This window comes from Lytechinus pictus, chromosome 7 (genome assembly GCF_037042905.1).
Source record: "Lytechinus pictus isolate F3 Inbred chromosome 7, Lp3.0, whole genome shotgun sequence".
NCBI lineage: Eukaryota > Metazoa > Echinodermata > Echinoidea > Temnopleuroida > Toxopneustidae > Lytechinus > Lytechinus pictus.
In genome coordinates this window covers 15,767,502-15,785,097 of record NC_087251.1, presented here as the reverse complement: position 1 = coordinate 15,785,097, position 17,596 = coordinate 15,767,502, and the positions used below count along the sequence as shown (strand labels likewise).

The following is a 17,596-nucleotide window of genomic DNA, read 5'->3' as shown; positions in this document are numbered from 1 at the left end:
CATTGCCTATTTATATACAGTGAATGATGGGAAGGTTGTCAGTTGTTCCACTAAAACTTTAATATAATTAGGCCCATATCTTTGCCCATATCTTAAAAACCCAGAAATGGAGAAATTAACTTTGCATAAGCAACGACCCATCAGAGATAAAAAATATTCTTAAGTGTTCTTTGAAATATCGAATGAATCAAATGCTTTTATCAGCGCTCCTCGCACAGACGACGTTTGGATCAAATACTGCAAGCACCTTTGTCAAGTTGTCGGTAGATTCAGTCTACTCCTGAACTCCATAGTCATGGGAATCGTTCATTTACTAAGACTCGTTTTCGTGGTATTTATCACCTGCCAATTCGGCGCCCACGGCAAGGCAAAGGTTCGATACGATGGGTAAGGAGAAAATTAATTGTCCTCTTGATTTCCAAACAGATTGCAATATTTGAAGGAAAAGCAAAATCGATGAGTGATGAAATAGTGAAAAGAGTTTCTAAAAGCAAGAAGCTGTTAAGAAATGATGAGTGCCAAGCTGACAAAAAAAAATTATATTCAAGCAGTTGCCCTTGGCATTTTGTGCAAAATACGCACACCTTTACGCACGACTGGAACATGATCTTATAGGTGCTAGGTAAGCTACATAGGGATAGTGTGGCACAAGAAAGGTCACCAGTCGTGCGTAACTTTACGAACAGCTTTATGAAACACCCACCAGGATACATTTTTTATAATCCATCCTTTATAATGAGAAAGCAAAAACAAAAGCAGTTGAAACCCCCAAAATGCAAATTTTGGCACTCTCCTGATTATTACTTTTAAATCCCTGAAGGATTTGCTAGAATGATTTCAGTCAATTAATTTATCATGCTCTGTGTCAGATAAGAATTGCCCATCCGATAATTACTTTATATCGTAGGCCTATTTCAAGAAACAGCACGCTTCATATTAGGGCGCCCTTCCAAAAGCAATGCACATGGAATCGACTAGGGCCCTTTTTTTCATTCTAAATGACATGTAATTGTGAAACCTGATTAGAATCTTTTATCTATATACCAATCTGTAAGAAAAAAAACAAACTTAAAACTCCTGGCATAGTTTTCCTTTGGTTTCATTTAACTGTTGAACATGGTTTATAAAGAATGGGTTTTGATGTGACTCGGGCGAAGAAGCTTTTAACATGTTCTGCGTGTTTCCGAAAACGGTAAGAATTTGTACTGCTTATATTACTAGACCAAGGCATGTTTACCTTGGTATGCAGTCATACAATAATCAATTTGAAAGGGAGATTAAGCAAGGCCCATGTCTGACATAGTTCCAAGGGATTTTCTTGAATGCCTGAATGCTTTCGAGGTATATTTTCAGGCCTGGTGTTCCTTGAAACGCTTGAGCACGTATCAGAAGTTCCGCTAAAGCCAGAGTCCATGATTACACTAAGCACGTTGTTTAAGCCCGTCACTCTAACAACTATTGTTAAACTTTTTAAACAACTGTTTAACAATTTTAAACAAGTTGTTTAAAAAGTTTCAACAAGAGTGAAAGGCTTAAGCAACATTTTTTTTAACACGCTGCATTTATTGTAGAGCTTTTAAAGACTTCTGATAAGGAGGTATTGGTCGCTTTATTAATTATTATAGTTATGCATGTTATTAATCATCACGATCAGAAGAGAATAACTTCCTATCAACAATTCCTTTGACGAAAGAGAATTAAACTTCCATAACTAACGGAATTTTCCGGGCTGAAAATAATTATATCTAAATAAATTAATTCACCGAGCAAATCGCTGAAAGATGGGCTGATTAATGTCCCCACCGTGACATTCCTTAATCATCTATACATGTGTTTACGATGTTTCCCTCGTAATAAGATAAGTCGCAACAATTACTATCTAATGCATTTAATCAGGTATAAATCCTATTTTTTAATCATTGGACGACAAATCTTTAATAAACATTTTTTCATGTAATAGAATAAGAAGTTTAAAGGGATGGTCCGGGCTGAAAGTATTTATTGCTTAAAAAATAGAGTAGAATTCACTAAGCAAAATGCTAAAAATTTCATTAAAATCGGATAACAAATAACAAAGTTATTGAATTTGAAAGTTTAGCAATATTTTTTTTAAACAGTCGTCATGAATATTCATTAGGTGGGCTGATGATGTCACATCCCCACTTGTTTTTTTTGTATTTTATCATATGAAATAAGGTTTATTCAAAAATTTTCCTCCAAGAACAAGGAAAATTGGACTGACAACTGATTAAGTGCATTAGATATTTATTGCTGCAACTCATTTCATTATAAGGGAGACATATTATTCACGCAAGTATGAAATAATGAAAAAATCATGATTTTATGTAATAACATAAGAAGACGGAAGTGGGGATGTGACATCATCAGCCCACCTAATGAATATTCATGACAACTGTTTTCACAAAATATTGCTAAATTTAAACTTCAATAACTTTATTATTTGTTATCCGATTTTGATGAAATTTTCTGCATTTTGCTTAGTGAATTCTACTCTATGTATTAAGATATAAATATTTTCAGCCCGGACCATCCCTTTAAGTGAAGATATGACAGGTCATCTTCAGTATGTACATTGCATATTCATGAAGAACGAATAGAACTGTCTAATATTATATCTGTTCAAATCATATTATTTTCAGCTTGTAGTGTCTCTTTAAATTAAGGCAGTAAACGTGTCTACATGAAATATTACTTCATCAACAAAAGCTCTTTTTCATATATTCAGCTGAGCCAGGTTCCATTCTTAACAAGTTTCTCGAGAGCGAGAACATATCACTACCAACTTATCGTATATTCCTACGACGTAAATATACGACGATCACGATAAGTGAAACATTGTCATTTAGATGTAATAGTGTGTAAATGTCCTATTAAAAGTGGATTGTCACAAGATTGTGTCCAAGTGTTTTTCATCCAAAGTCCCAAAGAAAATCAGAATGTAATCAATCAAAAGAATATTCTGTGTTCTATTTCAATCTAAAAAATATTCAGTCTCTTGAATTTTATTTTCTCATGTAAAATTTGATAGTTTTGTAATAGATGAGAACTTTGGATGATTTTTTTTCTTATCAATAATACCATATGAGCTCGTCAAAATTACATTTCTGTTGTTACTTTTAGCCAAGGCAAATTCATGATTTAAATATCTTTTGCTTTAAAAATGTTATCATGATTACATTGGATTATTCAAATCAACATTTTCTGGGGTGGATTTGACCTTTAAATCATATTTATACAGTCATGATTAAAGGACATGGGACAGGTAACAAGATTACATTGTTTTACAAATTTTAGTGTGAATTTATTTTAAAAGTAATAAATTTACATAAAATGTCATTCTTTTTGCTTCATCTCTTTGTTTTGTTTTTTTATTGAATCGGGAGGGGGTGGGGTGTGGTTAAAATATGATTTGTTCCTCAGAACACACTTGTTTCCCTACTAAAAATAGTAATTAATTTTTGTAGAAAATTGTATGATTGTTTTTTTTATGAACTCTGAATATTGTCCCATAAATTGTCAAATTAGGAAAATAATTGATTGAGATAAAGATTTGAAGTAGGAAGGGCAAGAAATTAAAAGGAAATTTCATATAAAAGTGAGAAAGATCCAGAGATGCAAAGATTACACTGTATAGGGAATAATGAGAGAGAGAGGGGGGGGGCGAGGTGAAGTAGAATGGGAAAAGGGAAAGAAAAAGTACTATAAATGTGAAGGAGTCATTAACAGAGATAGATGTATTGAGAATTGGAGAGATAAGTTCCGAGAATGATAGTTGCCAATCTCGGAGGGAGGATGATAATGAAAGGGGAAAAGAGGATAAAGCATTTTTTGTGGGGGATTACATTTGATGAGAGAGAGATAGAAAGAAAATGGCCAGGTGCTCAAAGATGAAAAAATATAAATGATGGGTGACAGAGGTATTGACATATTATATAATGTTACCATGGCAACACGATTTCCGACACATTAAAAAAAAATGTCCTGTATTTGTCTTTACCTCGAGACCAATGTGTGAGCCAAATTTCATGAGAATTGGTTGAAAACTAATCAAGTAGTTGGAACCAATATATTTTTACCCAATTTGGGGCTTATAATATGTTGTAACCATGGCAACACAACTTCCACCACACACAAAATATGTGTCTCTCACACCTTTACCTCTCACTCAATGTGTGAACTAAATTCCAAGAGAATTGGTTGAAAATTGATGAAGAAATTAAAACTGAAAGTATTTTACAAATTTTTTGTCATATAATATGCCGTTACCATGGAAACATGATTTCTAACACACAAAATAGGTTTTGGAGCTAGGGGAAGCAATCGCAATTCCAACACCAACGCCAACACCGGACTTGAAGTCATCCAATGTGTGTACCAAATTTCTTGTTTAATCACATCTGAATTAAGCACAAAAGGGGCGATTTTAGACTGAAAGTCAAAGTTATTATCATTATTTCGGGAGGGAGGGGTGGTGCTTGAAAAACATGTGACGTTGATATATTAAATTATAATATTATTCTAAGGAAAATGTCCTATCCTCAAAAATTAAGCACAATAACTTTTATGCTTAGGCCTAGCTTTGCTTATAAAAATAAGGGAAATATTTACGATAATTATTTTTTTTAATATTGAAGGAATACATCTTAGGCTATCCAATGACACAAAAATTATTTCGAAACTCCAAGTAAAACTCAAAATATCATCAAATTACAAAGGGCATAATTATAAAAAAATAATCCTAAAATTACCCTTAAGTCACTTATTGCAGAAAGCCGCAGTTTATGTCTTGATTTTAATCACGACATAAATTTATGTCATTCAAAGGGATTTATGTCATGATTTTATGTCGTGATTTAAGACATAAAGCTTTATGCAACGGATTTATGTCAAGAGTTGTGTTTATGTCATGATTTATGCTGTATGACATAAATCGTGACATAAATCATGACATAAATCAATACATAAACTTTTTTGCAACAGGGCCCAGGTCATTAGGATGATACCAAACAGTCTAGATGAGCTTGATTGGCTGATCAATTACATAGAGAGCAGAAAAGAGGTAAAGGATTATTTTTTTTAGATTATGAAAGGAACTTTTGGAAATTACAATTGAACTGAGTAGTAGTAGTAGTAGTAGTGAGTATAAGGCTGGGTTCACATAGAAGTATACGGTATTTTCTATTCGCTATTCGCTATACGCTATACGGGCATGGCGGGTCACATAAAGGTAGCACGCGTGTCCTACTTTAATATAAAAATTATTAAACTTCTATTTAATACAACTTTTAATGATTTTTTTAATTGGGTTAGTTCAGCCAGTTCGTCGAGATGGGCTTATTTGAGCCATATGATTTTACACACTAAAAACTAAAATTTTATTTTTGGGGGAGGGGGGGGGTTGAGGAATGTTATTGGAAATACTGTAGTTATGTTTCCAAATTTATATTTTAAGATTTCAAACCTGTATCAGCCTAATTGATTTTATCAATCATTCCTATTTTTGCTTTGATGACGTCATTTTTAGGGGGGAGCTTGATTCTTCTCCCCCATCCCAGCTCTGTGAAATCATAGCAAAAGTGAAATAATAAATACATCATTTTATAAACAATATTTTCTTGAATTAAATCTATTTCCACATTATTATCGACTTATTATAAGAATAATTAAGTAATTAATTAAACATGACTCAGCGATACACAACAACATAGCTCAAGTAGCCTTCGCTGCGGACCTTTTTGACCTTGTATCTTCAGTCATTTCAAGGTAAAAAAAGACAGAACGAAAAATGCAGAGCCCACATAAATCATACAGCATGTGCATGAGATAAACTCTGAAGTGCTGGATAACTTAAATATGACGGCATGTGCTAAGAAATTCCAATAAAATGAGTACCAAGAAATCATTTCATTTGAACTTACCTCATTTAACCGACGCACACAGTATATATTATAGGGAAATTCAGAACACCACCTGCCACGTCTGTATACGCTGCACGAAAATCGAACAAGTACGATTCCCACTATACTATACTATACGCAGCTATACGGCATTTTCGTATAGTGCCCTCTCATGTGACCCGGTATTAGGAAATCCTATTGTTCGATTCAAGCTATTCGCGTGCCCTCGAAAACGTGCACCGTATACCCGAATAGTATACTTCTATGTGAACCCAGCCTTCCTAAACTTCGAGTCTCGAGTTTCGAGAAACTCGAGACTCGAAGTTTAGCAACACACGCAGTAGTAGTAGTAGTAGTAGTAGTAGTAGTAGTAGTAGTAGTAGTAGAAAAAGAAGAAGAAGTAGTAGTAGTAGTAGAAGAAGAGGAAGAGTAGTAGTAGTAATATTAGAAGTAGTAGTAGTAGTAATAGTAGTAGTAGTAGTAGTAGTAGTAGTAGAAGTAGTAGTAGTAGTAGTAGTCGTATTAGTAGAAGTAGAAATAGTTGTGGTAGTGGTAGTAGAAGTAGTAGTAGTAGTAGTAATAGTAGTAGTAGGTAGTAGTAGAAGTAGTAGTGGTAGTAGTAGTAGTAGTAGTAGTAGTAGTAGTAGCAGTATTAGTAGAAGTAGTAGTAGTAGTATTAGTAGCAGTAGTAGTAGTAGTAGTAGTAGTAGTAGTAGTAGTAGTAGTAGTAGTAGTAGTAGTATAGTAGTAGTAGTAGTAGTAGTAGTAGTAGTAGTAGTAGTAGTAGCAGTAGTAGTAGAAGTAGTAGTAGTAGTAGTAGTAGTAGTAGTAGTAGTAGTAGTAGTAGTAGTAGCAGTAGCAGTAGTAGTAGTAGTAGTAGTAGTAGTAGTAGTAGTAGTAGTAGTAGTAGAAGTAGTAGTAGTAGTAGTAGTCGTATTAGTAGAAGTAGAAATAGTTGTGGTAGTGGTAGTAGAAGTAGTAGTAGTAGTAGTAATAGTAGTAGTAGGTAGTAGTAGAAGTAATAGTGGTAGTAGTAGTAGTAGTAGTAGTATAGCAGTATTAGTAGAAGTAGTAGTAGTAGTAGTAGTAGCATTAGTAGTAGTAGTAGTAGTAGTAGTAGTAGTAGTAGTAGTAGTAGTAGTAGTAGTAGTAGTATAGTAGTAGTAGTAGTAGTAGAAGCAGCAGCAGCAGCAGCAGCAGCAGTATTAGTAGTAGTAGTAGTAGTAGAAGCAGCAGCAGTAGTAGGTAGTAGCAGTAGTAGTAGTAGTAGTAGTAGTAGTAGTTGTGGTAGTAGTAGAAGTAGTAGTAGTAGTGGTAGTAGTAGTAGTAGTAGTAGAGTAGTAGTAGTAGTAGTAGTAGTAGTAGTAGTAGTAGTAGTAGTAGTAGTAGTAGTAGTAGTAGTAGTAGTAGTAGTAGAGTAGTAGAGTAGTAGTAGTAGTAGTAGTAGTAGTAGTAGTAGTAGTAGTAGTAGTAGTAGTAGTACTAGTAGTAGTAGTAGTAGTAGTAGTAGTAGTAGAAGTAGTAGAGTAGTCGTAGTAGTCGTAGTAGTCGTAGTAGTCGTAGTAGTAGAAGTAGTAGTAGTAGTAGTGAAATTATTTGTTGCTGTTATTGTATCGCTTATTTCTTTATTATTAACCCCTAGTGCAACTTCCAATTTGATGATAATCATAATCAAAGATCATACCACTGGTTATTTTCCTCTTTTGTCAATCCTATCACAGCTTGATGTTTGGAAAGAACCAAGCAAGGTTGGTCATCCTGTGGACATCATGGTTCCTCCTAGAACTGCGGACTCAGAGGATCTTGTATCCTTGGCAACAGATACAGGAATTTATACTACTATCATGGTATGATTGTGTGACAATATACTCCATAATAGAATAGCAGATATATCGGTCAAAAGGAAAGAAAAAATATTAATATTCTATTGTCGTGACGATGATGATCATCGTCAATCTCGCAATCAAGATTATGATGATGAGAAAGAGGATTAAACTAATGATGATGATGACGGTGATAATGATGGTGATTACGAGGTTTGTGGTGGTGATAATTATGAGGATGGTAATGATGATGATGACGTTGATGATGATGATGGTAGTGGTGGTGATGATGGTGATGATTATGAAGATGATGACAGTGACGATACTGATGCTCATGATATTAGTTTTGGTGGCGATTTTGATGATGATGATGGTAAAATTGATTATGATGCTAATGATGATGATTATCATTATTACAATAGATGAAGAAATCGCGGTTTCTTGTAGCATAGGAGAAGACGCATCATTATCAATATCATTATCATCGCTTGTGTTATCATTAACGTCATTGTTTTATACAATTTTGGGCAATATTTTCAGCATCATTATAGCAAAAATTATAAAGTAACAAAGTAAAAAAATTTCCAATGCAAGTATTTGTGCAATATTTGTAGATTAATAGTTATTCATTCATAATCACCCACCAATCAGTATTCATATATCTTGATGTATTAATTGTAGCAAATATTCATTAAAAATTATGATGTGTCACATTGTACATCACAGATCCAGGATGTTCAAAAGTTGATTGATAACGAAGGATCCTCTCGGAGTCTATCTCAACGGTCAATGGGTACTGGATTCGACTACACTACCTACCACACATATGATGAGGTAACTTGATAGTAACGACTACAATTATTTTTATCACTATTTTGTTTGAATTATTCTCAATACCGCTGTTTCGATCAATTTCATTTCTATTTAATATATAAATATAATATATAAGTTCCTATATGTTTATTCACAATATTGTAGACCCATCATATCACATGCATGAATAAAATAAAAATATTTCACGTTGAATTGTATAGTAGTAGTTGCTGTTGCATACATAGATCAGTTTTATTTGTACTGGGATAGATTGCTATAAAGTAATATATCTTCCGTCTCTCTCTTCCTCTGTATATTCATTTATCTATATCTTTCAATGTAATTATCTTTTTCTTCTCTTTTTAGATCGAGAAATGGATTGATGATATTGCAAACCAATACAGTGGTCTAGTTAGTGTTGAAGAGGTCAGCTCAACATATGAAGGCAAGATTATTAGGGGCATCAAGGTAAAAAAAAGTTTCAAATCATTGACAAAAACCTTTTAAATGATCTATAATGGAATTCAATAACATGATGAATATACATAATCCTATTTCGGAGGTGAACTATGACCTTTCGAATCATTTCCCTTTTTTTTTTTTTTTTTCTTCTTGGACGTCTTTGTATATTTAAAATATATATACCACGCGGATATTCATTATTTGTAATTTGTGGGTTTCACTTGCAACTTAGATGTAATTTTATCTCTTTTAAGTTTGTCATGTTAGGTTAAAGTAATTGATTTTATATACATTCATACGGGGTGAAGAAATAACAATCGCTTTATGTTATTTTCTGCTTACGTATTTCTCTCTGATGAAGCGTAGGTTTGTTTGTTGGTCTATTTTGAGGGGGGCGTTGCTTTTGTAGTACTGTCCTATTAGTCCATTAGTGAGGCGACCCTCTCCAATATGCTGCCTTACAAAACTTGAATTCGAGGGGATAAGCGTACTTCCGTACGGTAGCTTCCCCCCCCCCTTATGTCCAGTTACAAGTATAACGTTAAGTCAAATATCTTGTATTTCGAACATAATGAAAATGCTTTGTAATGAATTTTGTTTTTCCTTCAGATCGGGTCACCATCGGGCAATCTTAAATCTATGGCCTATATACAGGGAGGAATACACGCTCGTGAATGGATCAGCCCAGCCACCGTTATGTTCATGACTTACAAGGTTAAAAGAAGAAAGAAACGTTGAGAAATCAATTTTAAAGGACAAGTCCACCCCAACCATTAGTTGATTTGAATAAAAGAGAAAAATCCAACAAGCATAACAATAAAAATTTCATCAAAATCGGATGTAAAATAAGAAAGTTATGACATTTTAAAGTTTCGCTTAATTTCACAAAACAGTTACTAGTATATGCACATCCTGGTCAGTATGCAAATGAGGAGACTGATGACGTCTTCCACTCACTATTTCTTTTGTATTTTATTACATGAAATATGAAATATTCTAATTTTCTCCTCATTGTCAAGTGAAACAAAGATTAATTCCTCCCTGAACATGTGGAATTAGCAATGTGTTAATATCATATGTTTCAGTCAAGTTCGTCCTTGTCAATTCTGTAAAAAATGAAATATTGTATAATTCAAACGATAAAAAAACAAAAGAAATAGTGAGTGATGAACATCATCGACTGTCTCATTTGCATGTCACTGAGATGTGCATATAACTGCATTTTCGTGAAAAATAAGCGAAACTTTAAAATGTCATAACTTTCTTATTTTACATCCGATTTTGATGAAATTTTTAGCGTTTTGCTAGTTTGATTTTTCTCTATTTATTCAAATCATCATTTGTTTGGGTGGACTTGACCTTTAATGAAAACAGAGGACAAACAGAGGTGTTTTTTTGGTAAATCCATCAAAATTGGTGGAATAAAGAGATAGTTATGTCTGTTGTTGGAATTTTGAATCTTTTATCAAGATGCAGCTTATCTCTGTATGGGAATAAGTATTTGGCACAACACATGTTGAGCTCACAAAAAGTTCAAGCAGCATATTTTGAGATTAGAAACTATTTTGTATAAATTACATATTGGGAGTTGAAAGCCTGATAGGCCGTCTACGTGTACACTCTTAAAATGTTGGGCAACATACTGTCCACACAACAATCGGTTAAACGATTTATCCAACTCTTGGTAGTTTTTAACCAATACTGTGTAGTTTTCACCCAAAGCACCCATTGGTTTAAAACTACCCAGAATTGGATAAAGTTTTAACCAATTGTTGTGTGGACAGTATGTTGCCCAACATTTGTAAGAGTGTACTTAACCTGCCATTTCGGGAAGCAACAGTGAATTTTATAACTTTTGGCGCCTCCTGGATTGCCCCTTAGATACGCCACTGCATGCATTACATCCCAAAAAATATTGAAAAGAATAATGATAATAGCAATATAGTAATGATGGTAATAATAACAACTAAAACAATAACCACAATAGTAATAATAATGATAATAATAATGATAATCAAATAATATTAATGGAAATGAGAATAAGAATGAAAAAAATCATGAATAAATACTGTAAAACAATGAGAATAAGAAATATAAATTAATGCTATATAACAAAGAAACTGTAAATATCAATATAAATAAAAGTTCAAATAAGATGATAAACTAAAGGAAATGAAATGAAAATACAATAATAATTAAGATAATAAATGAATTTAAAAGATGAATGAATGAGTGAATAAATAAATAAATACATGATGTCTAAAATATCATTTCATTACCCCCACTCAGCTTCTGGATGCATATCAGAAGATGGATCCGTTGGTTACTGAGATGTTCAACAAAATAGACTGGTATATTGTTCCCGTACTCAACGCAGATGGGTACATCTATACGTGGACAAATGTAAGTCTACTCGGGAGTCTACTTCACTGAAGAAATTATTATCGATTCATTTACGTAATCCTGTTATTCTTTGAAATGCTCCAATCACGTTCAATGCACATGATAAAGGAGTCTCGCAAGATGGGAGAATGCTTTGAAATAATATTCATGAAAAGATGGATATCATGCCTCACCACTTTGAAGAGAATCAGAATCAATGCAAAATGCCAATTTTTTTTTTACGTCAACTCCGGAACCCCTGCGTCCTTGTTCTCCCCCTTTCCCCTTCTATCCTATCCACCCCCCTCCCTCTCTCCCCTCCCTCCCCTCTCCCCCTTTCTCCATCTATCAATCTACCCCTCTTTCTCGCTATATCTCTTTCTACACTTTTCTCATTCTATCTCTCTGATTCCAAGATATGAACAAGAAATGTATAGCACATAGTTATCAGATTCATACCAACCATGTATGTGTAAAGGTTTCTTTGCTTGGCAGAATAAAGATGGGGCAAGTCAGCATTCATATTGATTGATCTATACAAAACTAAAAATATTTCCACCACTGGCGTACAGAGGGGCGGGGTGGGGCTTGGGGCTCTTGCCTCCCCCCTAAAAAATACTCACGACCAAGAAAAAAAAAAGGAAAGGGATGAGGGTGAAAATATGATATCATTCTCTGAATATTATGTCAATATCTATCACAAACTTGGATTTTTGTAATTAAATTGTCGAAATTTTTGCTCGCTCAGAATGTTTTATCAATTTTACGCGATACGCCATATCGAGCCACCTCAACATTTTTTGGCTCATTACGCCAGTGATTTCTACCCCTTGGTTTTCCACCAACTCACAATATTGATATCAGGGTTTATTTCATAAAACTATTCGTTAGTTACTCACGATTTACGGACAGCTCTACTAAACACCAAGCTGATCAACAAAATTTTGATGAATATGTTTTATCATTATCATTATTATTATTATTAATTACTATATTATATCTATTTATTCTAGGACCGTAACTGGCGTAAGAACAGACGCAGAGCACCTGGCGATGCTTGTGTTGGAATTGATCTGAATAGAAACTACGCTTACGAATGGGGAGGTGAGGGAACCCATACATTATGAAATTTTCGTTGGGGGTGCGGGGGTCATTGAATCGTTTTGCGTGTTGTTGTTTTTTTTTCAAGGAAAATTGAATGAACTGATATATATTAAGGGGGAATTTTCCTATCCAGCCCCCCCCCCAAAAAAAGGGAAGCTTACAAGTCTCACCCCTCCACCTGCCCTCCCTAATATACATTCATACGATGGAAGTATACTTCTCTCTATTATTCGGCACATTCATGTATTAAGTATTAAACAAGATACTTATCAATTTCATTTTTCAAAACTATATCAAGAAATCATTATACACATTTAGTGCATCAATTGTCGGCCTAGGAAGGAAGAGATGAAAGTCCCTCCATGCCTCTATCCAACCAACCTTGTGCGTATCAAAAAAAAGTTTACACTTAGAAACAACCGAGTGAATTACATATTTGTAATATCCTGAAGCTTTTTCCACATACAAACATTGGTACAGATCTCTTCAAGCAAATGACGATATAACTGTCGAAAAATATTTCCGCTTGAGTGAGCACCTCTTACTTTTGAAAAGTTCGTGAAAAAAAATATTTGCGCCGAACTCGGAGATAGTTCTATGAATAAAAGTAGACGTTAATCACGAAGAACACATGGACTTTAGCTAGGAAGATTGATTTGAAGATATCTTTTACCCTTTTAACTTGTTTCCTGGCCCAATACTCTTAATAGAGAGTCGTTGCACCCCCCCCCCCCCGCCTTTCCCACACACCGAGGCCATCGTGATGATATCTGTTTTACACTGAGCATGAAATGGCTTAGGCATGATTTTCCTTCTGTTAATCATTGTCAACTTGGGAAAGTGTGGAGAAACAAGTATTAAATAAAATATGAAATGTAAACCAACTTTAAATGATATAAACTTTTAAAAAAATGATATTTAATTTTTTTTTTTAGATGTCTGAAATGAACTTTTGTTTACATTCAGTTATGTCCTCAAATGCAGCTGGCACAAAAAGGAAAATTGTGTGCTTACCTAGTGTTAAAATGTTAACTTGGGTGGCAAAGTTCTTATAAAATGTTTAAATGTATCTGTATATTTCAATTGGCTAAAAATGCAAAAGAATTGTGTGAGAAATGTACCGCACGGTCAGTTTGTTTCTGCCTTTTTTCCTTGACACATTGAGAAAATTATCATTTATGCGCAAATCGATTTCTGCGAGCTTTACAAAAATGGACAGTGCTCACTCAAGTGTAACATTCTGTCAATTTTTTTTACTTTCATGATAGATGAGACCCAAACCCAAGAATACATTTTGAAAAAAATTATCCCCATTTTGTATATTTTTCAATTCCCAGGACTTAATCAAAGTGTAAAATTGTTATTGATACGCACTGTGGTAAAAATAATTCAACCATTTACGGTTTGTTATCGAAGATCATGACGTTGATAATAGTTGACGACGTAGAATTATACAATGATCGTACTATGCGCAATGCTGACGTCGACGATGATGACGATGCATAATTATCTTCTTTTCCATTTGACTTGTATAGGCAAAGGAGCTAGTCGCTCCTCGTGTGCCCTCACATATCGTGGCCCTGGACCAGCCTCAGAGATCGAGGTAATCAAAATTACAGATTTCCTGAGGAAGAAGGATCAGATGACTGATATCAATCTTTATATCGATGTCCACAGCTATGGTATGTTTTGGCTCTATCCTTGGGGTTATACCGATGATACAACCGTTTCACAACCCGATAGAGAACGACAAGTAAGAGATCAACTTACCAATTCTTACCTACTTTGTCTCCTTTTTGCTGTTTTTCTTTAATTGTTTCTTTCATTATTTCACTATATATCTCCCTTGCTTCTTATCTACTCCACATTTTTCATCTTCCTCCTAATTCCACCTTCTTTCTCAAAATGAACGTCCGTCTATAGATATTAACGTACATGTATATGCACTGTATTTATTTGTAGTCACTTTATAATGTCATAGGGTAATGTATATGCAAGTTAGATTTTACCAATATCAGATATTTATTTTGATTCGTTGTTTCTATTCTTTAAAATCATATTATTTCAATCAGTATAGCCTAGGGATGAGAGCCAATGAAGCTATCAGTGCTACTAATGGGAAAAGCTACCTTGTTGGAGAAGCGGGAGCATCTCTATGTAAGTAGTCACCTTTCTTCTCCATGTTATCCTTATTTTTCTCTTTAATTTAAAATAATTATAAATTCAAATTAACCCCAGTGCCTTTTCTACATTGTTGAAGGCTATATAATTTTTTTTTCAGTCAAAGCCTCTTTTAATATTTTTTTTAAGATTAGGAGAATATTGATAGTCATGATAGATTAAAATCTATATATTTTGTTAAATTTCGGGAAATCCTTGTATCGTTTTGTATTTATGTGTTACTGATAGTATCGGTGAAAATATCATTGAAATATATATATATATATATATATGTGTGTATATATATATATACAGTATATATATATATATATATATATATATATATATTTACATGACTGTGATGTCATGTGTTTTCCCTATCAAACTATTTCTATTGAGTGTCACATCTTTCTACACTCAACATATAAAAGAAAATTTGAAAAATCATATTGAATTAAATAGATAATCGTTTAGTTCAGTATATAAAGAAAATTATCTAATACTTAAATATTACATAGGTCTTCAACAAAAACATCAACCGTGAAAAAGGGTAAAAAATAAAGAATAAATTTATTACTCAGATCCTAATTTTAAAGGAAACTTTTTTCTAAAATAGGCCATACAGGACTCTGCTACTGACATCGCACTACACACACTATAAATCAGTATTCTAAAGTAAGGTTATATAGTATTTCTTGATAAAACAAAGCTCACTTTCTATTAAATACGAGAATTTCGTGACTTTTAATTTATTTAAAAAAAAACAGACCCGGCATCAGGGGGCAGCGATGATTGGGCCTACGGTGAATTGAAGATCAAATACACCTATACAATTGAACTACGGGATGAAGGCCAATATGGGTTCATGTTGCCCGAGACTGAGATAGCACCGACTACTGAGGAAATTTATGCCGCCATGTTGGTCGTTGGAGAGCAACTACTCAGCGAATTATAGGCCTACAATCTGAATCAACACTGGGCATTGTGAATTCGACAGAAAGTGGGGCGTCTCAGAGGGGGATCATTGACCAATGATAATGGAAATAAACCCGCTAAGAATTATCGAAATAAATCAAATTCAGACAGGTTATTTATTTAAGTCTGTTCCGTGAGAAAATTGATTATTTGAAAACGTTGCAATCGTATACATACACTTACACGTCACATTAATTGATTTGGAGTAATTAAACAAGCTACGTTTCATTTTTAGAGTAAATTACAACAGCCTTAACATAACAGTTGATTATTATGAAGTAATCATATTTAAATTTGGCAAGTATTACTCTGGCCTTCTGATAACGCCCCTATCCTATATATACCTCAACTTAATTTATGTTTGGATTAAGATTTGAAGATAATTGATTAAAACTACTTTTAAATTTTGAAGTGCAATACCAGAGGTAAAAGTGATATCCCTCAAGAGAAGATCAGACAGCACAAATTTCTTTCCCAGAAAAGACGATATGTTGTTAATCATGCACCATTAAGGGCCGCAGAGTGTCATTAATTTCAAAACATATCAAATATTTACTCTTCAACACGTTTAACTGTATTATCATCACGCAAAACAATAAATATGCTCGATATTGATCTGAGCAGTATTTCAAAACATGCATGCATGTTTTGATAATGGAAATCAAAGTCAAAGTATTTTTACTCTCAAGCCTAATTTCAATGCCTAGTTGACAATTAAGAAATCTTGAAATTGATTAATGGGTTCTTTCAAAATTCTTTTAGACAATAATTCTGTTTATGGAAAGCAAATCACTTTAAGATAGAATCGGGGTTGGAAATTTGTTCAGTTACTTGAGAGATTTCATTTTTCGTGTTACTATGGTAACTGAGTAAGTAGAAATCTGTAGAGGAATTAATGAGGGTTCGAGAGATGATTTTGATTTTGAAAACTAAGTACAAGTATTCAGTCAAACTGCCATACAAGATGTTTCCAATGTGCGTTTATTTTTTTATTTGGTGAAAAGGAAACGGAATAAAAGCAATAACGTTGGATTCGTAAGTCAAGTTAACACAATACATGTATGCAGAATAGTTTTGCTCAGCGTGCTATAAGACTATAATTTGAAAAATAAATGATTATAAAGCAGTGATGTGATTTAATTTCCGTTTTTAGATCTGATCATCCGAGGGAGATTTCGTATTTAACGAAAACAGGTGATATGATAACATGTAGAGATTCGGAGAGATATAAAAAAAAAAAAAAAACAAGACAGGGGAATGGAAGGAAAAGGGTAAATGTGAGGAGGAAGACAAAATGAAAGAATTAAAGAAAAAGATGAAGAAATAGAGCAAGAAAGAAAGAGGTAAGCATTAACTTACAAAGCACAAAAGCTCCACGACCAAAAAAAAACCAGAATGAGAAAGGGAAAGAAAAGGTAAGGAAAAGATGTGAAATATGTTATTGTTTGAATATTATGTCGAACTCTATCACCAAATTAACTTTTCATTGTAGCAAGGCTAAAAAAATTTGCTCGCTTTTTTTTTTTTTTTTTTAAGGAATGAATATACAAGAAATAATAAAAAAAAGTAATAAAAAATAATAATAATAAATAAAATTGTAACCCTACTTTTTATACAGTGGGTGGCAAAAATAGTCAATCATGACTTATTGCCAAATAAAAATAAGGAATGGAATGGAAATGAAATGCTCGCTCGCTCGTGATTTGATAGAAATTCCCACACATACGCTATATTTAGCCCCCTTAAAATTGTTTGCTAATTACGCCAATGATTGACCACCTTCTTTCCCTGCTCAAAAATATCGAGGCCTAAAACAAAACTAACCATAATTTCGGTCATTTCACAGTGAAAAAAGTGCATTGCCGACAACAGTAATTAAAATAAAATACAAATATACAGACAGGCTCCTCCAAAAGGCTAAATGATGAAAGAGTATGAATACAAAATTATTTTCATCAA

The 17,596-nt window shown here is 33.5% G+C and overlaps 1 protein-coding gene across 1 annotated transcript; it reads left to right on the top strand.

Annotated features, from left to right (window-relative positions):
• The first annotated feature begins 18 nt into the window (after nt 1-18).
• LOC129265973 (carboxypeptidase B-like) lies at nt 19-16,763 on the top strand. The gene is made up of 11 exons (XM_064102044.1): nt 19-387; nt 5,002-5,080; nt 7,640-7,765; nt 8,468-8,575; nt 8,921-9,022; nt 9,626-9,730; nt 11,306-11,419; nt 12,412-12,502; nt 14,038-14,255; nt 14,575-14,659; nt 15,430-16,763. The coding sequence occupies exons 1-11, from the start codon at nt 296-298 to the stop codon at nt 15,615-15,617; spliced, it is 1,308 nt and encodes a 435-aa protein (XP_063958114.1). The 5' UTR covers nt 19-295; the 3' UTR covers nt 15,618-16,763.
• Nucleotides 16,764-17,596: the final 833 nt, after the last annotated feature.

Excerpts from the sequence above, each read along its gene's own strand:
- LOC129265973 (XM_064102044.1), top strand. The coding sequence starts at position 296 with ATGGGAATCGTTCATTTACTAAGACTCGTTTTCGTGGTATTTATCACC. Across the intron at positions 7,766-8,467 it reads GAATTTATACTACTATCATG|ATCCAGGATGTTCAAAAGTT; the intron begins GTATGATTGTGT and ends TGTACATCACAG. Across the intron at positions 8,576-8,920 it reads CCTACCACACATATGATGAG|ATCGAGAAATGGATTGATGA; the intron begins GTAACTTGATAG and ends TTCTCTTTTTAG.